General features: G+C 53.8%; 1 protein-coding gene across 1 annotated transcript in view; it reads left to right on the top strand.

Annotated features, from left to right (window-relative positions):
• NID1 (nidogen 1) overlaps positions 1 to 21,505 on the top strand; it is a 58,559-nt gene extending 37,054 nt beyond the window's left edge. The window contains exons 11-20 of the mRNA XM_036235619.1: positions 994 to 1,143; positions 2,160 to 2,282; positions 10,152 to 10,379; positions 11,984 to 12,156; positions 13,766 to 13,892; positions 16,304 to 16,475; positions 17,373 to 17,530; positions 18,079 to 18,202; positions 18,802 to 18,914; positions 19,874 to 21,505. Of these exons, the coding sequence (XP_036091512.1) occupies positions 994 to 1,143; positions 2,160 to 2,282; positions 10,152 to 10,379; positions 11,984 to 12,156; positions 13,766 to 13,892; positions 16,304 to 16,475; positions 17,373 to 17,530; positions 18,079 to 18,202; positions 18,802 to 18,914; positions 19,874 to 19,995 (1,490 nt within the window). The 3' untranslated portion in view covers positions 19,996 to 21,505. The remainder of the gene's footprint in view (positions 1 to 993; positions 1,144 to 2,159; positions 2,283 to 10,151; positions 10,380 to 11,983; positions 12,157 to 13,765; positions 13,893 to 16,303; positions 16,476 to 17,372; positions 17,531 to 18,078; positions 18,203 to 18,801; positions 18,915 to 19,873) is intronic.
• Positions 21,506 to 21,825: the final 320 nt, after the last annotated feature.

Here is a 21,825-nt window from a genome sequence, read left to right as displayed (position 1 = left end):
GATTAGTCTCGGAAGGACCCATCGAGGAGACAGGCGGGGTGTCCTCTCGCCTCTGGGGTCATCCGGGCACCGAGGCCTCCTCGGAGGGAAGGAAAGGTTCTGTTCTGACCTTGCGAGGGACAGGGCTTTAAAACCAAAAGCCAAGTGGTGCCCGGGGAGCCCCGGAGTACCTGAACCAGCGGTTGGAAGTCACCCCTGGAGCTCAGCCCTTGACCCTCGTCCCGAGGCGAGAGCACAGGTGGCGTTATTGGCTCACCTGCATGTCACCCCCCACTTCCCGAGCCCTCATTCCACGAGTTCTGTCGCCAGGACCCATAGAAAACAATAGTCCCAGGGCCGCCCTGCGCTCGGCGTGCTGGGAGTCATTCCCATTTCACAGAGGCAGAACTGAGGCCGCGAGACTGGTGGGGTTCGCCTAGCGCCATGTGGTGGTCACCTACGTGCCCGGCAGAGACCCAGGCTGCCCGCCCCAAGGGCCCATAGTCTTTCCACTGTACCTGCTCGCTGCACCCGAAGGTCATTCCTCCGTCACTGGTGAGGAATGGGTGACCTCGGCTTCTGCATTTGTGGTGACCGTTCCATCCGCTCGGGGGGTCAGGGTTAAAGGTGCCACGCGGAAGCCTCAGGTCCTTAGCTCCCGCCGCTGCGATGACGGGAAGGGTGTGTGTGCCGCGACGTCCCTCCTCCAGGCGTAGGCGAAGGGGCAGTCGGGCGTGGGGCCTGGTGCGGACGGTGGCTGAGACAGAACCTGGCGTGAAACAGGCCGGAAGCCAGGCCGAGTGACTGTCCATGGCGTCCAGGCGGGAAGAAGCAGGAGGAGAGGTGGGGATACCAGCCCGGCGGGGAGCAGGGGGTGACGCCGAGGAGATGCCTGGGGGCCTGGGGTCTCAGCGCCGTCCGCGGAGCGGACTGCACGATGGCGTGGAGGGAGCTTGGGGGGCACTGGGGCCGCTCAGGGGACTCTTCACACGTGTGTCCGCCTTGTGTTTGAAGCGACCGTGGACCAGCGCCCCATCGACCACTGCACGACGGGCCTGCATGACTGCGACATTCCCCAGCGGGCCCAGTGCGTCTACACGGGCGGCTCCTCCTACACCTGCTCCTGTTTGCCAGGCTTCTCTGGGGACGGCCGGGCCTGCCAAGGTGCGTGTGGCTCCGATCATTCTCTGTGCAACCTGAAGAAACTCCCGAGGCGGTACTTACGCTAACTACTGATTCGCTCCGAGTTTAGGAGTTACTCTCTCAACTCTGTCGGTCAGGGGACTGCATTTTGACTCTGTCGAGTAGTTTGAGGTGTGCATTTTCTTTTGGAGGCTGTTCTCATGGGGAAGACACTTGGCCACCTCTGACTATTTTGTTCTACATGACTTTCTCATTCAGGCAACAACGAGACACCCAGTGTCTGCTAGGAACTGAGATGGTCTTTCGCGAAAATTCAGATCATCCTTGCCTTCGTAAAGCTTTAAGTCCAGCCGTCCATTTAATAAGATACGTGTAGTCGTTCACCTGGCCGGCTCTAGCCATCCGCATGATGGTTTTCAATAAGGTGAAATTCCTTTATTGAACAGATGAGCACAGAGTCAGAGAATAAATGACTCCGTGGAATTCTTTCAGACCTTTCAGAGGTCAGTCCATCTTGGCTGTCAGGTTGTTCTAGAGATAATTTTAAGGAGACAGTTATAAACACACCCTTGGTTTGCAAAATTACCAAACTCTTTACCATAGAGTATTTCTGAAAAGCCCAAGATTGTCTAAGGCAGATTAGTTTCTGAGAGGCTGTTTTTTATTACCGAATATGTGAATTTTCTCCAGTCTCTGAGGTTTTTCTATCAAGCAGTTAGTCTGACTGCAAATTCTCAGACATTTTTGAAACCCTCATTTATGATGAAGGATCATTTTATGGTGCAAAAGAATCCTCCCTTTTCATTTTTGCAAGCTTGATTTTTCATGAAAATATTATCATCAAAGTGAAACGCATTAGTAAATGCCAAAGATAGAAAGTGGGGAGTTAGTGTTTTGATAATTAATGTTGAATGAATTCCAAGTCATCGTGTCCGGGTCAGAAATAGGGCCTTACAGAGTTGAGCAAGTGGCTTAAAATAGTGTGTGAACCATGACTTCCAGAGGGAATCTCACTGTCCCTGGGCGCTGTTTTGCAGACGTGGACGAATGCCAGCCAAGCCGATGTCACCCCGATGCCTTCTGCTACAACACTCCGGGCTCCTTCACGTGCCAGTGCAAACCTGGTTACCAGGGAGACGGCTTTCGCTGCGTGCCCGGAGGTAAGGTTTGGTATGCCAGGGTCAGCTCCGGGACCTCTGGCGACATGGCCTCGGGAGGGAAGGCGAGGTGGGGAGGGGCGAAGCTCCGTGGAGAGTCCCGAGGGTCACCGAGGTCGGAGGTCAGGGCACAGCTGACGTGCGGCCATGCAGTCTGTGCACTACACAACGCCGTGGCGTGCCACGCGGACCACAGCTGTGCTGGCAGCCTGGAGCCCGGTCGTCCTGGTCACTCGAGCAAGCAGCGCAGGGTGATAACGTGTCTCTGTTAGCCAGGGCTCTGCAGAGAGACAGCACTGACGAGGCGGGCAGAGGTGCACGCGTGTGTGTGTGGGTAGTATGTATTGTGTGTGTATATATATAATGTTGTAAGACATCGGCTCACACGACTGTGGAGGCCGGAAAGTGGCCGCTCCGCAGCCAGCGAGCCGGAGGCCCCGGGGAGCTGACGGTGTAATCGCATCTTGAACTCTGGCAGGTTCAAGAGCCAGGAAAGCCAGTGTTTTCATTTGAGCCTGAAGCAGTTTTGGGGTCATCAGGCAGGAGGGCTTTTCTCTTACTTGGGGAAGGGTCAAACTTTTTGCTCTCTTCTGGCTTTCCGCTCATCTGATTGGATGAGGCCACCCCCTTTAGGGAGGGCAGCCTGGTGTACTCAGTCTATGGCGTTAAAGATTAAATTCATGCAGAACACCCCAAACGATATTTGAGCAGATGTCTGGGCACCTGGTGGCCCAGTCAAGTGGACACATCAAATTACCCATCGCCGAGTCCTAGGAGTCATGGGGAAGAGAGCTAGGCCGGGGCTGGGGACCAGGGGGAAGGGCCACCAGTTTGGAAGATGCGGGCTGGGGCCTCCACAGAGCTGTCCCTGTTACCTGTGACACCTGGACTGCGCAGCTTCTAAAGCTGCTCGCTGACCTGAGACATGAGTGGCATCTCGTTGGATCAGAGCAGCGTGGTAGCCCGTGGTCAGTACCGGAACTCGGGGCCACCAACAAACGCCGTTGAATGAATACACATAACTGGCTGCCATCTGTGTAGGACATACTATGCGCTTGTGCTTTACCTATGCTGTTTCATGTGCTGTTCGTAATCGTCTTAAACGTTTTTTATTTCATATTAATTTCGGGTGCACAGCACATTGGTTAGACATGTATGTAGTTTACGAAGTGGCCCCCGGTCACTCTGGCCCCGTCTGCTCTACGCACAGCCATTACGGTGCTGTCGACTCTGTTCCCTGCGCTGTAACTACTGAGTGTAACTACTGAGTTGCACTTCTTCCTCCCAGCCCCCAACCCTCCTCCCCTCTGGCAGTCTCCAGATTGTCCTCTGTATCTGCGAGTCTATTTTTGTTTGGTTTGGTCCTTTTGTTCCTTAGATTCTGCATATTAGTGAAATCATATGGTATTTGTCTTTTCTCTATACGGCTTATTTCACTCAGCCTAAAATCCTCTAGGTCTGTCCATATCATTGCATACGGTAGGGTTTCAGTTTTCGTATGGCTGAGTAATGTTCTATTGTGTATGTGAACCATAATTTCTTTAATCGAATTGCCTATTGATGGGCATTTAGGGTGCTTCTATATCTTGGCTATTATGAATAGTGCTACCGTGAACATAGGGGTGCATAGATCTTTATGAATGAGTGTTTTGTTATTTTTTTGAGTAAATACCCAGAAGTGCAATTACTGGGTCAAAAGGTAGTTCTGTTTTTCATTTCCGAGGCGCCTCCGAACTGCTGTCCGCCGCGGCTGCACCGTTTCGCGGTGCCCCCAGCGGTGCCTGGGGTTCCCTTGTCCCCACACCCTCACCAGCGCTTGTCGTTTGTTGATTTATTGATGACAGTCATTCTGACACGTGCGAGGTGATATCTCGCTGTGGTGTTAATCTGTATTTCTCTGCTGCTTAGTGACCTTGAGCATCTCTTCATATGTCTATTGGCCATCCGTATGTTCCTCTTTGGGGAAATACCTATGCAGGTCTTCCGGCCATTTTTTAATTGGATTTTTTTTTTTTTTTTTGGTCATTGAGGCGTATGAGTTCTTTATAAATTTTGGATATTGAATGTATCATAGATGAATATATTCTCTCATCAGTAGGTTTTCTTTTCATTTTGTCAATGGTTTCCTTTTTTAATCTTAATTTTATTTTCTTATTAGTTTCCAGTTTATAGTACATTGGTTAGACGCTTATACAGTTTAGGAAACGATCCCCGATTCCTTTGTTGTAAAAGAACTGAGTCAAGGAGAAACAGAATATTTGAACCGACTGCTTAGTATCAATGAAATCGAATCAGTAATCAAAAAACTTCCAAAAAGCAAAAGTCCTGGACTGCACGGCTTCATAGGTGAATTTCATCAAACATTCAAAAAAGAATTAACACCTATTCTTCTCAAACTATTCCAAAAAATTCAAGAGGAAGGAAGGCTCCCCAATTCTTTTTACAAGGCCACCATTACCCTGACTCCAAAACCAGACAAAGACATTACAAAAAAAGAAAACTATAGGCCAATATTCCTGCTGAACATAAATGCAAACCCCTCAATAAAATATTTGCAACCTGAATTCAACAGTGCATTAAAAATATACACCATGATCTAGTTGGATTTATTCCTGGGACACAAGGTTGGTTTAACATCTGCAAATAAATTAATGTGCTATACCGCATTAACAAATTGAAAAAGAAAAATCATATGATCATATCAATAGATGCAGAAAAGCATTCAACAAATTCTAGCATACATTCATGATAAAAGCTCAGCAAAGTGGACCTGGAGGGAACATACCTGAACATAATAAAGACCAGATATGACAAAGCTACAGCTAGTATCATATTCAGTGGGGAAAGGCTAAAAGTGTTTTCCTTAAGATCAGGAACAAGACAGATGCCCAATTTCACCCCTTCAGTCCAACATAATATTGGAAGTCCTAGCTACCACAATCAGACAAGAAAGAAAAATAAAAGACATCCAAATTGGAAAGGAAGAAGTAGAACTGTCATTATTTGTAGATGCCATGATCCAATATATAGAGAACCCTAAAGATTCCATCAAAAAACTGTTAGAACTGATAAATGAATTCAGTAAAGTAACAGGATACAAAATTAATATTCAGAATTTGGTTGTATTTTTATACACCAATTATGTATTATCGGAAAGAGAAATTAAAACAATCCCATTTACAGTTATATCAAACATAATAAAATATCTAGGGATCAAATTAACCCAGGAGATAAAAGTCCTGTTCTTGGAAAATTATAAGTCATTGAGGAAAGAAATTAAAGAAGACACAAAGAAATGTGCTTATGGGTAGGAAGAATTAACATCGTTAAAATGGCCCTGCTACCCAAAGCAATCTATAGATTCAGTGCAATTCCTACCAAAATACCAATGGCATTTTTCAGAGAACTAGAACAAATAATCTGAAAATTTCTATGGAACTATGAAAGATCCACAGCAGTCAAGACAGCCACAGCAATCTTGAGAAAGAAGAACAAAGTAGGAGGTATCACACTACCTGATATCAAACTATACTACAAGGCTATAGTAATCAAAACAGAATGGTGCTGGCATAAAAACAAACACATAGACCAAGGGAACAGAACAGAGAGACCAGGAATAAGTCCACGCCTGTATAGTCATTTAATCCACGACAAAGGAGGCAAGACAGTCCTCTTCAACAAATGGCATTGGGAAAACTGGACAGGTAACATGCAGAAAAATGAAACTGGACCCCCTTCTTACACCATATACAAGAATAAACTCAAAACGGATTAAGGACTTAAACGTAAGACCTGAAACCATACACCGTCTAGAAGAAAACGTAGGCAATAAACTCCCTGATGCTTTCTCTGATATATCTCCTCGGGCCAGGGAAACGAAAGAATAAACAAATGGGACTGTGTGATCATCTTTTAGAAGTAAGTACTGTTACCATCTCCATTTATGCTGAAACCGAAAAGGTAAAGGCACAGTCGAGGCTCAGTGGGCTGGGACTGAGACTCAGACCCAGGTCTGTCACGTGGGCCACGACCCGGGCATGGTCCTCTGACCACATGGGATCTGTTAATGCGGTTAACAACGTATTCAACTCCTCAGACTGGATTCATCCAGTCGTGTTATTAACTATTTTTGATTGCCGCTGCTGTTGTTGGCCAGATAGGTTTACGCCACTATAAATATTGCAATGAGAGGTAAGTGGAAAACAGCATTTCAGCTTACTTTGGCGATCTCCTGGCCCTGTGCCCCTCCCCCTCTTTTATCTGGCCCTTCTCTTCTCTGTCTCCCTCGGCTCCACCCTGCTGAATCTTGCTTCCATTCCCAGCCTGGGGCACTGAGAATCCCAGCCCCTTTAGGCTTTCCGTCCCCCGGAGGTAGAAAACCCTCCCAGCTTCGGCCTGGCTCTGCTGGGCTTCCTCGCTGAGGGTGGCTAAATTTTGGGGTTCTCCCATTCCCAGAACTGTCAGACGCCTCGTTGCTCCCTTCTCCTTTCTCCATGCAGACACCGATACCAGGTGGGCCTGTGGCTGCTGGTGTGGCCTCACCTGCCTGCGGCTCCCTTTATTTCACGTTCCTTTCTTTCTCTTTGTCCCCAAACTCTAGACTTCCTGCTCTTCCCCAGAGAGGGGTCAGGTCTTGAATGCTTCTCCCCCCAGCAGATCAAACCAGATGAGTAAAAAGAACCCAGCCTGAATTATTTCATCAACCAGAAACAAGGCTGGGAAATGTGTCTTTATCACCCTGTTCCCACCCCACCCACCGGCCCTTTGTGGAAAACTCCCCATGGGGCCTGGGGCCCCCACTGGAGCTGCCGCCTCGGCCTGCGGGCCGGGCTGAGGAGCCACCCCAAGGAACCCAGTGGTGTCAAAGCTTTGCCTTAACACGCTCGAGATTTGGCTTCCCGAGTCACAACCGAGGTTTTTCATTTCTTTGTGTAAGTTCAAGATACAGCACTTAAAAGTTCCGCCGCCGTGCATCCGAGAGCTCTCGTGGTTCCGTATGTTGGCGCCACGTTCGCCTCGAACTGTCCGCCACGTGGAGCGGGGGAGCCCCTCCTCCCCGGGAAGGCCGGCGGGCTCCCCTGCGCCAGGAACACCAGCTGTGCGCAGCTGCACAGGCGGCTCCGTGTCCGGACCTCGACGGGAGGAAACGGGCCCGTCGGCCACAGACCCCTGCAGCGAGGGTGTGAGCCATCCTGGGTGCCGGGCTTGTGGGTGCAGGGGGGCGGGCTGGGGGCCGAAACCCAAAGACCCGGGTTCCAGCCTGAGCCGCGCCGCTGCCCAGTCCGCATTCCAGGTCTCGGACTTGGGTGCGGAATGCGTAGTCGCATGGGATTCCGGTGAGAATTCAATGAAGCATCGTGCGGGGAGACAGCTGATCCGGACGCTGTAAAACCCTGCGCAAGCGCGAGATGTTGAGGAAGTAAACACGCTCTGCTTCCAAGAGTGAACGTGAACCAACGTTTTTTCTCAACCAGATGGCGTATTTCTATCTTTGTTTGGCTCTTCCTACATCAAAGATGGTTTGGGATTTTTTCAATACCAGCCTTTGGGATAAGAGAGAAAGCACGGCCGTGCCCCCTGGACGGGCCCAACAGCGCCTTCCTGGCCTGCTCACTGCGACGGGAGCAGCCGGGCTCAGCGGGCCCCTGCGAGGACCGGCCACGCGGACAGGAAGCGCTCCGTTGCCCTTCGTGTCTTAGTTGAAGCACAGGCTTCAAAAGCCCCGGCTTTTGTCCATGGAGACCATAACATTGGATGGAGAAGGCACATTTTTATTTCGTAGGGAAAACGCTGGACAGGTCCTGAGGGCAGCACACGCCCTGGAGGCCGCCGTGTAGGTCGCAGAGGAGCGCGTGAGCGCAGAACTTACCGTTCCGTCCGCACGTTGTCTCGCCGCATTCCGCTCACGCCGCCGGACCTTACGCTGAGACGAGGCGCTGCGGCCATCGCCGTCCCGCAGCCGAGGGGACAGCTCGTTGACGTGCCCAAGATAACACCGGCGAGGTGGAAATGGGAATCAAAGACGTTGTTCAGACAAAAATCCTGTGAAATACATAACGTTATACATTTTATTACAATGTATCGTTAACATATTAATATATGAACACATGTTAACATGTGAATTAGCCCTAAAGCAAGGGTGGACAACTATAGTCCCACAGAGCAAATATGACGCACTGTTCATCTTTATGAAGTTTTATTGGAACTGTCATTTATCTACACATTAAACTTGGCTACTTTAATGCCACAACCGCAGAGTTGAGTAGCTGTAACAGAGACCACATGACCCGCAAAGCCGAAATTATGAGCTCGTGGCCGCTTGACAGGAAGAGCGGGCAGAGCCCTGCCCTGAGTCTCCACGGCCCAGGTCCTCCAGTCAAGGTCAGAAGGCACTCGGGCGCGCTCTGCTCTCCGAGTCTCTTGTGTCCTGGGCTCGCTCGTGTCCTCCAGACTGCGCGTCTGAGGACAGGCCTGGTGGGCTTTTCCACGCGCACACCCCACACTGCCCACTGGGTGCCTCCTGAGTCCAGGTTAGGGAGCTGGAACCTTCTCAGGGAGGCAGACAGGAGCCGTCTTGGCGTCTGTGCCCCAGAGCCCCAGGGTGGAGGAGCCCAGAGCGGCCTGGGAGCACCGCCCAGTCTGGAGGGCCGAGGGGAGGAAATGCCTGAGCCAATGTGAAGGATTAACTGGGAGGATGCGGGGGTGGGAGGGGGTCACAGGGTGAGCAGCACATGGACGAGGGGGGCAGCCGCGGTGCTCAGGTCTCTCAGGTGCCGCTGTCGCAGCCAGCGGTGTCCCCGTCCGTGCCTGGGCGTGGCTCGGTGCTCGGCGTGGTGCACGGCACGGCCCCGCCCGCTGGCCCCGGTGGTGGCCGACTCTGGCCAGTGCAGAACCAGCTGCAGCTCTGCACAGCGCTGCCGAGTTGTTTACTCCGGGCCGTGGCTCGTTATCAGCGGCTCCCCACGGGTGCGGAAGCATTTCCTGCCTTGTGGTCCGAGTTGCACAGTCAAGGGGCCGTGTTTCGTGCCAAACACGAGCGCGTCATTAAAGGGAAACACACATGTGGGTGAGTGTGCCTGCCCTGTGTCTTTGGTCCCTAAATCTTTGACCCTCACTCAATGTGGGTAATCAAGAAGCTCGAATGATTTAAAAAAGACAAATTAAAGAAAAACATAATTAAAAAAAAACTTTTTTAACTGAAAACAAATTTTAGTGCTGTCCATCAGCGCATGAATGGGTGAACAGAACGCAGTACAGCCGCACACGGGAATGGTAGTAGCCGTCGAAAGGCGAGGCGTGCCTGTGACGTGGCTACAACTCGAGTTAACCTCGGAGGCGTCGTGCGGAGTGAAAGCGGCCGGACACTCGGCTCCTACGTTGTCAGGTTCCATTTATGTGAAATGCCCAGATCGCGGAAGTCCGCAGCCACGGGACGCAGATTGCCGGTTGCCCGGGGCGGGGGGCGCGGCGGGGCCGGGGCGCGGGAGCAGCCGCTCAGTCGACGTGGGGTTTCATCCGGGGGGCGGGGGGGAGGAAGGTGGCTGGAGGTAGAGAGGGTGGTTTGCACAGTACCATGACGGTTCCAAATGCCACTGGATTGCTCGCTTTGAAATGGTTGGTTTTATGTCAGTTTTGCCTCAATTTTTTAAAAACTGAAAAAAAAAAAAAACATTGCCTAGAAAAGAAAATGTAAATATAATCTTGACCACTAAATCCATTAAATAATAACGATGTTTTAAACTGTCGAAAATTAATCAGACGAAACCCTGTGTGAGCCAGCGGCTCTGCGTCCTGAGTCGGACGTGGGGACCCGGCACCCGCGGGCTGAGCCACGCGGTGACAGCTGCCTTGTCCCTTGCTTGTCTCTAACAGAAGTGGAGAAAACCCGCTGCCAGCACGAGCGAGAGCACATCCTGGGGACGGCGGGGGCGGCGGACCCACAGCGACCCCAGCTGCCCGGGCCGTTCGTCCCCGAGTGTGACGAGTACGGACACTATGTGCCCACCCAGTGCCACGGAGCCACTGGCTACTGCTGGTGCGTGGACCGAGACGGCCGGGAGCTGGAGGGCACGAGGACCCGGCCCGGGATGCGGCCCCCCTGTAAGTCGGGGGCCAGAGTGCCCGGCGCGTGAGCCCCGCGGGGAGCCTGCCCCAGACCCTGAGCGCGCCACCGCCTGGAAGCCCAGGCCCCCCTCCCTCCCCGCACCCCTCTCCTCTGTCTCCCCTGGCACTCACCCCACTCCCCTCTGTGGCGCCCCCTCGCCCTCTCCCCTCTGACCCTCTTCTCTTTCTGTTCAGTGCAGACAGCCAGCGGCCCAGCTGCCCCCACTGCTGCGGCTGGCGGCAGAGACTGTGGTGCTCTGGGCCCTGGGTGGGCTGCCTGCGGGGGGCGCCTGGTTCCCCGCGTCTGCCCTGGACCCTTGTGGGGACGGCCCTGCCCCCCACATCTGCCCTGGACCCTCGTGGGGACAGCCCTGGCCCGGGTGGCCTGGTCCCCTGTGTCTGCCCTGGACCCTCGTGGAGACAGCCCTGGCCTGCGTGGCCTGGTCCCCTGCGTCTGCCCTGGACCCTCGTGGGGACGGCCCTGGCCCGGGTGTCCTGGTCCCCTGCTTCTGTCCTGGACCCTCATGGGGACGGCCCTGGCCCAGGCGGCCTGGTCCCCCACATCTGCCCTGGAACCTCATGGGGACGGCCCTGCCCCAGGTGGCCTGGTCCCCCGCGTCTGCCCTGGACCCTCGTGGGGACAGCCCTGCCCCAGGCGGCCTGGTCCCCTGCATCGGCCCTGGACTCTCGTGGGGATAGCCCTGGCCCAGGTGGCCTGGTCCCCTGCGTCTCCCCTGGACCCTCGTGGGGACGGCCCTGGCCCGGACCTGGCTTCCTGAGGCCAGGAAACCGCTTCTATCCTCATACACTCTCCTGCCTCACGGTCGTGCCCGGGGTCCAGTAGGTACCCACCCGGTCCTGTAGTGCAAAGGCACACACGGCCACAGAGGTTCTGTAGGGGCCCAGGTTTCCTGACACCTGCTCTGCGCCCCTTACCCTGCCACACAGGCTGCCTGTTCCCCCTACCCCCCCACCACACCCAGGGCCTTGTCGGGTGAGCCGAGGGGCCGTGCCACACCAGGTCGCAGCTAGGAGTCGAGGCCAAATCTGAGGGAGAACCAGCCCTCGGCCGGCAGGCGTCCTTGAAGCCCAGAGGGCCTTGGTGCTGCTGCTGCGGGTCTGAGGCCGCCCGCCCCGGGGCGGACCTCTGGACACGTTTGCTCTGACAGTCCCCTCTGCGTCACAGAGCTCACCAGCCGTTCGGGGTGGCCGCATTGCCACTGTTCCGTTCAGGCTGTGGCCCGTGTCTGGAGCGAGGCCGCACAGCGAGGCCGCCCCATTCTCTCGCGAGCGGCAGGCGAAGCCGTTTTTTCCCCAGCTGCCCTTGAGTGTTACACTCAGCCCTGCGTTATCTTCTTCACGAAAGCCCCTCGCCCAAGGTCTTTCTGCTCCTGGTGCTCGCAGACACGAAGTGGCATCGGCGGCTGTGGTCTTGGTGCCACGAAGGGGACGTGGCCCAGTGCGCGGGTTGACGCATGGGTGTGCGTGCGTGTCTCTGCGTGTGTGTGTGCACGTGTGCATGCGTGTGTGCGTACATGCATGCGTGTGTGTGCGTTCCTGCTGCACACAGGCCTTGATCACTGACATCTCCTGCCACCCAGGTCTCAGTACAGTGGCTCCCCCGCTTCACCACGGCCCCTCGGTTCCTCCTGCCGTGATCCCTCTGCCCCCCGGGACCCACTTACTCTTCGCCCAGACCGGGAAGATCGAGCGCATCCCCCTGGAGGGCGGCTCCATGAAGAAGGCGGAGGCCAAGGCGCTGCTGCACGCCCCGGTGAGTGCCGCGTCAGCGCCCGGAGGAGCCAGCGGGCCCAGCCGGACGCCTCCCAGAGGGGCGCGTCCCGGCCGCCCTGTGCAGACCGCAGCCTCCGCGCCTGTCAGGTCGGATCCCTCTGCCCCCCTGCCAGCACCTGCTGTGTTCTGGCTTCCAACAGCCGTCCTCGCGGAGGCGAAGTGGTGTCTCACCGTGGTTGCGATTTGAGTTTCTGCAGTGGTTAGTGATGTCAGCATCTTCTCGTGTGTGTGTGGACCAGTCTCTTCTTTGGAAAAATGTCTGTCTGTGTCCTTTGTCCATTCGTAAGTGTGTTGTTTACTGTTTCGTTCCTATTGAGTTGTAGGAGTTCTTCACACATTCTAGATGCTAGCTCCTCCTCAGATACACGACTTGCAGATAAGTCTCCCCTTCCACCGGCTGCCTTTTCACGCTGTGGATGGTATCCTTTTATTCACGAATATCCTAAATTTTGAATAAGTCCAATTTATTTTTGCTTTTGATATCACATCCAAGAAATCAGTGCCAAACCCAATGTTACGAGGCTTCCCTCTGTGTTTTCTTCTAAGCGTTTTACAGTTTTAGCTCTTACATTTAGGTCTTCGATTCATTTTGGGTTAATTCTTACATGTCGGTTTTTGCGACCTGTTTGACTTGACCTCTTGGGGCCGGGGTGTCCACTGATAACGCTGATTTTCCCAGTGAAAGACCATCCAGATGCTCCACTTCTGTGGTCCCCAGAGCTTCGCTTTCATTTCCATGTCCATCTGAGAGTAAAATTATAAGCTTTTATCCGCTGCCCCTCACCAGGGTAAGCCCGCTGGGATTTTGATACCGTGGCATCGGATCTTTAACTCTAGAGACAAATATCTTAGCAATATTAAATTGTACAATCCATGAAGATGCTTTATCTCTATTTGGGTTTTCTTTAATTTCATTCTGCAGTGTTTTGTAGTATTCAGTGTAGAATATTGCATGTGTAAAAATATTTATTCTTAAATACTTTGTTTTTGATGCTATTATAAACATTATTGTTTTAAAGTTTTATTTTTTGCTAGTAGAAATACAATTTTATATTGACCTCGTATCCTGCAACCTTGCTAAATTTGATCATTAGCTATAATACTTTTATAGACTTTTCAGGATTTGGTACATTGACAATCATATTGTCCTAGAATAGATCGGTTTTGCTTTTTCCTATCCAATATTTATCTTATATTTCTTTTTTAATGATCTTCAGGTAGGAAAAGGTTTCTTAGATGATATACAAAAAGCATTAGCCATAAGAGAAAAAAAATAAATTGGACTTAATAAAAATTTTAAACTTTTCTCTTCAAAAACACCTTTCAAGAAAATTAAAAAGCAAGCTACCTACTGAGAGGAAGTAGACATATACATGCAAACACATATGCATATGATAACAGATTTTTACCTGGAATACACAAAGAACTCCCACAACTCAATAATGAAGATTTTTAAATGGACAAAAGACTGAAGACACTTCATTTAAAAAGGTGTCCGAATGCCTGTAAGCACTTGAGAGATTCTCACCGTCACTGGTCACTCAGATGCTCGTGGGTGGACCCCTCTCACCCCTGGTCTGCGCTTCCAGGATAAAGTCATCATTGGACTGGCCTTCGACTGTGTGGACAAGATGGTTTACTGGACCGACATCAGCGAGCCCTCCATTGGGAGAGCCAGCCTGCACGGCGGGGAGCCAGCCACCATCATTCGACTAGGTGGGCAGGGAAATGCCTTTCTTTCTTTCTGGTTCCGCTTCTAGCAGCCCATGTGGCTCTCGGGGGAGCGTGAGGTGGGCATGTCTGGCTTCTTGGAGAAGGGGGTGACTCGTGCGGGGCCGGGTGCTCGGCCTCCAACACCACCCTTCACAGCCTTCTCTGAAGCATCCTCTGAGGCCTCATCATTAACTCGTGAACACCTGAGCTGGAGTTCGTTGCTAGACTAAGAGGGAAAAAATTGAAACAAGGTAAGTGTGTGCCTTTCTCTGAAAGCTAAGGTAGCCAGGCTTAATGAACAATGAGGGCCAAACTCAGCCGTCCAGGTGGGGTTTGCATTCCTGCCTCTGGCTGCGGAGCCTGCAGCTGATTCTCAGAGGGCCCCTCACTGCGGGCTCTGTCCGGGGTTTCCCACAGGCCTCAAGCACATGAATCGGACTGTTGGGAGGGTCACGAGCATATTGGCAAACGTGGTCCCTGATAGTCGAGTCCATTCCCCAGTTTTCAGGTTCCAGGGTTGTCGCTTTGCCCTGTAATCTCTGGCGTGGGGACGGGGCGGGGGGTGCGGGGTCTCCCCTTCTCTGCCCCACACCTGCACACACTCGGGTCACCCGCGCCCAAGGAGTACGGCAGACCAGCCGTCCCTCAGTTCTTTGCTGCGTTACCAATGGTACAGTTTAGGGCACTCCCCTAAACTACCCCTAAAGCTACCCCTCAGCATTTAACCTCAGTTCCTTGGTTTACAGATGTTTGTTTAAGCCAACAGCTGTATGCATTGTTTTAATGCTTACAGTCAACAAATCAAGACCATTTTAAACGGATATGTTTTATCAGCATTAAAGACCATTACAACAAAAACCCAAGGACTTGTAAAAATTCACCTGTACTGAAAAGGTCAAATATGACACATTGCCGAATCAGTGACTCATCACCTGTCCTGCGCATATTTTTGATCCAAGGACATTGTCCTGCTGGTGACGTTGTATAAAATCATCTTGCTTCCTCTGCAAAACCCTCAAATCAAAGACTTTTAAAAGATACGAGCCTCATTTAGTATTTCTTTTTCCTTGGGGCCGAAGATAGCTTTTCCAATTTGCAGTTTAACATTGCCCTAACAATTGGTGTTCCGGAAGGTTCCCGGGTCTATGGAACAGCCCCAGGGCATTATCTCCGTCCTTGGCCCCCTCACCAGAGACGTGCCTCAGGAATTAAGCCCAGAAGGTGATAGATAAGTCTGGCTGTGGACAGAGACTCTACATCCTTCTCTGGAAGCCGATGTGCCATTTAAGTAACTTCTGCCTGTTTTCATGGTTTAGCTTAATGAAAACGCCTTTTGGCGTCTTACCTCTCCGTTACAAATGCCGTTGCTGTCAAGTACGATTTGACCTCAGACCCGGGGAAGAGCGAGCAGACGCCCCCTCGGCCCCTTCCAGCCATAGTTCCCGGCCTCCGGGCCTCTAGCGAGTAAAGGGGAAAGATTCGCGAGCAACACCTGGAGAACCGTGCTGGGGTTTTGCCTTTAACTTGGCTTTACCTCCAGTCAGGGACCCACTGCCGTCTTGCCCTTCCGGTCAGCTGGGTGGCCACCGGGGTGGCCGCTGTAGCCGCGTGCCCCGCGGCCACCCCTGGCTTGAGAGGCAGTTGCTCACGGCCTACAGGAGACTTCCGGGAGCGTGGGCGCCTTGCTCGTGGTCACCGACACCCCTGCCTTGTCCTCCTAATAACTGCATAAAAGCAGGAACAGCTGTGATTTCTTGCATGTGTCGTTTCTCTGGAATGACCTTCCCCCCCAGTAATTAATGAATGTGTTAAGTCTGTTTCTTCCGTTCCTCCTCTCATGCCTCCCCTTCGCCTGTGGAATAACCTCATTAACACAGGCACCCGAACTTCATCTCTGGCCACCCCCTCACCCCCGTGGTCTCCAGCCATACAGAGATACATATGGGTCACTTCAAGCCACGTCGTCTTTCCCTATACCTACGCCTGGTCCCACTACCTGAAAACCCTCATGTAAGACCTTTGCCTGACAAACCGCTGTCGGTCCTTCGGGGCCAGTTTTACAAATGTCACTCCCCCGAGACTGCTGCCCACATCCCCAGGGGGCCTCCCGTGTCCCTCCTCCATGCTCCCGAAGGGCCGGACCCAGTGTGCGTTGTGATTGGGGCCGAAGCCTAGGCCCCCTCCGGGACCTGGTTCCCAGCATGGTGCGCAGGGCGGATGTCCACCAGGTGCCTGGGCGGCCTTTCCTGATCGGTCACTTTGAGCACCGCTTATCTTGCAAACAACAAGCACATCGCGTTCCGCTTGTTTTCTCAAAGTGCAGGGTTCGGACGTCATGTAAAACAGCGCTGAGTCATCAGGAAAACCGAATCCTCCCTGCCTAGAACAATCAGACGTTTTCTGTTTGCGTCTAGACCTCGGAAGCCCAGAAGGCCTTGCCCTTGACCACCTGGGCCGCAACCTCTTCTGGACGGATTCTCGCCTGGATCGAATCGAGGTGGCGAAGCTGGACGGCAGCCAGCGCCGCGTGCTGTTCGAGACGGACCTGGTGAACCCCCGAGGCATCGCGGCCGACCCCGTGGGAGGGTGTGTTGGTGTGAAGCTGCGTGTGTGTCTGTCGGGCTGGCTCGTGCCCTTTGGGGTCTTCTCGAACGCGAGGCTCGGACCCCTGAAGTGAATGCGTACGGGATGAACTAGGTTGGTGGCTTGTGGATCTCTATGGTAACGTGTCAGAACGTTCGTTACAGCCCTCTGATCATGGACGTGACGCCGTGATCCACTTTTAAAACTCTTACCAAGAGACTTTGTAAGTTGACGGCCCACAAATGGGACATTTCCATGTGGGCTGACTGTGGGTCAACACTCAAGTTGTATCAAACCCAGAGAAGTGTCGAGGTCACATAAATGTGCCCCTCACGCTGGGGCCACCCAGCGCGATCACCTTGGAGACCCTTCTCATGGCTTCGTCAGCTCCTCGGGGTTTCTCCCCCTTCCCCACTGCAAGCTCTGAACCTCCCAGCCGGTCCCCGGGCTCCTCGACACGTTGGTTTCGTCCCTTCACGGCCACACCCCTGCCCTGTGGCCGCTCGGCCACCTCCTCGACCGCGGAGCCTCCGCCAGGATCCCTTTCTGTGCCTCGGCTGCAGGTCTGCGCTGTCGCCGTGTGCTGAAAGCATGTGGGGTTCCCGTGCGTTCACGCCGGATTCGGCCTCCGTTCCGGCTTGCTTTTTGGACAGCTGTATTGAGACACAGTGTGTCAGTTGTGTTTAGGGGAGGTGAAGTCGTTATTAACAGAATAACTGAATTCAAGCGAAGAATCAAATCCTGGTGTCTTGGCAGATGAGGTGTTTCTTAGCACCCCTCGACCCTTTCTAGCCGCTCTGTGATTTCACGTCCGCGGTGTCTTCGTCTAAGCGTTCCCTTAAGTAGATTTTCCGCGCGCGCTCACGCCCGCTCTCCTCTCCCTCCGCTGTCCTCCTCCAGGAACCTTTACTGGACGGACTGGAACAGAGATAGCCCCAAAATCGAAACTTCCTACCTGGACGGCACACACCGGAGGGTCCTCGTGCAGGGCGACCTGGGCCTGCCCAACGGGCTGGCCTTCGACGCCTACTCGTCCCAGCTCTGCTGGGTGGATGCAGGTGACTTGGGGTGGAGGCCGTGCTTCGTGGTAACCAGTGACCGTTACCCACTGTGAGGCGGCCCGGTCTGCACATAAGGACCGTTGCAGGCCGGGGGCGTGAGGTAGCTGTTTTCCTTCCCGCACAAAAGTAGCTGCATATATTTGCTCTGGAATTGATTGTTTCTCTGGGCTTGACACCGTCTGGGGAAAATTAGTTCTCGATTGTCTAAGTCTGGCGTCAGCGAACTACAGCCCACGGGCCAGTCCAGCCTGCCGTCTGCTCTGGTGTAACCCAGGAGCTGGAAACAGTTTTTACATTTTTAAACGTTACGTGTTAAGTCAGGGGTTTCCCCGGGCCACAGACCAGTACCGGCCAGGAACCGGGCTGCACAGCCGGGGCGACGGCGGGCGCGTGAGCAAGAGGAGCTCCCCGCCTCTGCCCCACCTCCGCTCCCGGCCGGCCCACAGCGCTGAACTTCTGTCACCCTTGCCCTCGAGGCTCTCGTTCTTTGACACAAAGGGGCCATTTCATGCGTGAACAATGAGCGAGTTGTTCTGTTCACACAGGCACCAGCCGGGCCGAGTGCCTGACACTGGGTCAGGCCAGCGGACGCAGGGTCCTGGAAGGGCTCCAGTATCCTTTCGCTGTCACGAGCTTCGGGAAGCATCTGTACTACACCGACTGGAAGACGTATGTCAGCTGCAGGGCGCCGCGTGGGGGGAGGGGCCCGCCCCGCCACCCCGGGCCTCTGGGAGGCCAGGCCCCCCCATTCCCCCTCGGGTGGCCTTCCAGCCTCCGAGGCGCCCCTCGGCCTTGGCTTCCCGGTCGTCAGGAGGAGGGTGAAGACAAGGGAGGCGCCATTTACCGTGCGGACGCTGCAGGAAGGGCGGCCTGCGGCTCGGGCCTCGTGAGCATGTTGCTCTTTCCCCAGGACCCAGCCCAGGGTCCCTGGCGCGCTCCGTGCCCGCTCCGTCCCTAGTTCACCATTGCTCTTAAACTGCAGGGTGCCGCAGTCCCTCTGGACCGCCCCTTCCTGCAAAAGGCTCAGACCGAGCAAGCGGCTGCGCCAGGCGCATCTGTGTGCAAAGCAGACTTCCCAGCTGGGGATTTGGTGCGGAAGGGGAGAGCCAGCTGCTCTTTGTCCCTTTTAAGACAGAAATGCAGCTCGACAGGCCCCAGGAGGAGGCGGGGCTAGGAAGCAAGGCCTCGAGTTCATCCGCGAGACCACGGAAGGGGCCAAGCGTTCCTGGGGCGGCGGGGTGTCTTACCCCGCCCTTGGTTTCCCGTAGGAACTCCGTGGCTGCTGTAGATCTCGCTGTTTCCAAAGAGGTGGACACCTTCCACCCGCACAAGCAGGCCCGGCTGTACGGCATCGCCACCGCCCTGTCTCAGTGTCCCCCAGGTAACGCCCCTGCGGGGTGAGGGCGCCAGGTAACGCCCCGCGGGGCGAGGGCGCCCCCCCCCCTTGGCGGCTCACTGCGCGGCCTCTCGCAGCCCCGCCCACGGCAGGGGAGACACAGCGCTCCCATCCGGGTCTTCCTTATCTCGTGGGCGAGCCAGATGAACCCGTAGGACACCTTGGGGAATGCAGTGGGCACGGTGAGGAAAGGCAGTGAACTTGGGTGGGCCCGGAAGTCCGGGTCCGTAGGTTCCAGGCAGGAACGCGAGCCGTGGATCGCCACGCTCTGAAGTCCATTCTTGGGCCTAACAGCACCACCGATAGTTAACAGTGATAGTAATTACAGACGTGGATGTGGCCTTTACTGCAGCTGGTCCTTTACGTAGATTAGATTAACTCCCCTCGCACTCTGAGTGCTTTGTATTCATTAGCTCCTTTAATCGTCATAGCAACCTGTTGAGGTAGGCACTATTCTTATGCCCATTGTATAAATAAGGGAACTAAAGCCACTAGCCCAGAGGCACACAGCTCACAGTGGGGACGTGGGTGTCTACGCAGCAGTCCGCCGGGAGCCTGTGCGGCCCCGCCCCTAACCCGCTCTCTGCCTCTGCTTCCCTCCTCCCCACAGTCAAGTGCAAAGCCAGCAGGCCAGCCAGATAAAGGGCACTTTGTGCTTTAAAATTCCAACTCCAAGTTACAATCAGAGCAGGACCGCCCACCCTGAGATCTGTTAATAACGGTAGTGGCGAATCTGCAGACCCCCAGATCAGGAACCGGGGTGTTCGCCCTTCTGGCAAATCCCCGAAGATGAGGAAACAGCCAAGAACTAAGCTTAGCCGAGTGCCTGGTACAGCCTTCCCTGATCCCCCCTGACACTGGCCCCCCGGAAACCAGAAACGGGGGTGTCTGTCATGGAGGCCGCACTCTTAGAGGGCTGTGGAGCTGACCTCTGCCTTTTCCAGGTAACAACTACTGCTCAGTGAACAACGGCGGCTGCACCCACCTCTGCCTGGCCACCCCCGGAAGCAGGACCTGCCGCTGCCCCGACAACACCCTGGGGGTCGACTGCATTGAGCGGCAGTGAAGGGAAGACGGTCTCACCCCCTCTCCAGTGTTTCACAGCCCTGCCTGAAAGGGTCCAGGCGACAGCTGTCTGACCTGGTGGCCGCGTGGCCAGCAGCCCGAGCCTCGCCAGCGTTCCCCTCACTGTTCCCCAAAACACGTGCTTCTGGACGGGAGTGTCTCTACCCCTAGGCGAAGACAGAACCCCGGCCCCAACCCTCAGTGTACACGCCCAGGCAAGGGTAGCCAGAGGTGCAAATCACGGGAGTGTCTATAGGAATCTCAGGGCGTGGTCAGATGGCTGAGGGTAGGGATTCTTTTGATGTGCCTTCAGTTACACCAAAGATTACCAAAATACTCCTTTTTGCCCACAGCACCTGGATACCAGCATCTGGTCTCTTGGGCAGAATGGCCCCACTGCTGGCACCTATATCCAGCCCCCTTGAGAAGACCCCGCTGAGACCCAGGCTGGGCTGGCGCCCGTGATGACCGCTCAGCCCCTCACCTCTGGCCTCCTCTTGAAAGCCAGGCTGCAGGCGACCGTGAGCCTGCTCCCCGCTCATGGCTCCCTCCACCCGTGGCCCTTGGGCAAGCTCTCATTCAAGGGCACGGTCCAGGAGGGCCAGATCGGGCATTTATACTAGTGATCTGGGCCCTCTACTGCTCGCTGGTGTGATTCGAGGGACCACCGCCACATTTCATGTTTCCATTTCTTCGATTTGTTTAGCCATCTCCTGATCTGATGACTAGCTAACATCATATTTTTATCAGCCGCTTCCCAGAGTCCTAAAACAGTAGATTTTGAATTGAAAGTTGAGGTGAGGAGTTTAATTCAGTAAAGACTAGGAGCAGGGAGCAGAGAAGGCTCAGTGGGAAGAGTTGCCAAGAGCCTGACCAGGAGCAGGTGCGGGAAACCCCAGAGAAAGGTGGGAGAGGGGATTCAGCGGTGGCAAGAAGAAAAACTCTTAAATAACTCCAAAGGGAAAATGGTACATTTTGCCCAAGAAACTTATACCTGAGGACATGGATGAATTTGCCTGATTTTCTCCTAGGGAAGAGAGCCCCCCCGCCCCCCGTCTTGTGCAAACCCCAGTCACTCAGCCCCTGGCCCCCACTGTCCCCCAACCCAACTGTCCCCCAGCCCCCACTGCCACAGCCTTTGGAACCTGAAGGGCGAGAGCCTTTCTGTGAATAATTGAAGTTCGTTTTGAGAGGCAAACATATCCCCAAGAATCACAGGGGGAACACGTGGGTCTTTTATATAGCTCGACCCATAAATTAGTTTCACTTTTTATATTTATCATTCATTCCATATCAAGCCTTGTATATTAAATGTTTGTCATGATTTTGTATAATTTTTTATAACTTCATTTTACTAAATTCATTCTAAAATTTTTTAAATGGTAAATTCTTAAGCTGTGGAAACCACTAAAGGTGCTTAACTGGGCCCCAGACTCACAGGTGTTGGGCGATTCCTCGAGTTTACAGCCAAATAAATCCTAGTGCAGAAAATAAATTTTTGTTAAAAAATGCGTCTCTAATTTGAATGGAGATCTTTACTGTCAGGAGGCTGATGAGCATTAATCTTTGGGGAAATGCAAATCACAACCACAATGAGATGTCACTTAACACCTATTAGGATGGTATTAAAAAACACAGAAAATAACGCATTGGGGAGGATGGGGAGAGTTGGGCCACCACGGAGAATTTCACAGCTCCTCCGAAAGCTGAATATAAAATCGCCACGTGACCCAGCGATTCCTCTCCCTGGTCTACACCCAAAGGAATCGAAAGCCGGGCTGGAGCAGACAGCTGTGCACCCTGGTGGCGTCCCTGCCCCACACCCTGCCAG

The sequence above is a fragment of the Rousettus aegyptiacus genome, unplaced genomic scaffold (genome assembly GCF_014176215.1).
Source record: "Rousettus aegyptiacus isolate mRouAeg1 unplaced genomic scaffold, mRouAeg1.p scaffold_m13_p_18, whole genome shotgun sequence".
In the NCBI taxonomy this organism is placed as follows: Eukaryota; Metazoa; Chordata; class Mammalia; order Chiroptera; family Pteropodidae; genus Rousettus; species Rousettus aegyptiacus.
Note: the sequence above shows the minus strand (reverse complement) of the source record. Positions and strands in the feature narration are given on the sequence as shown.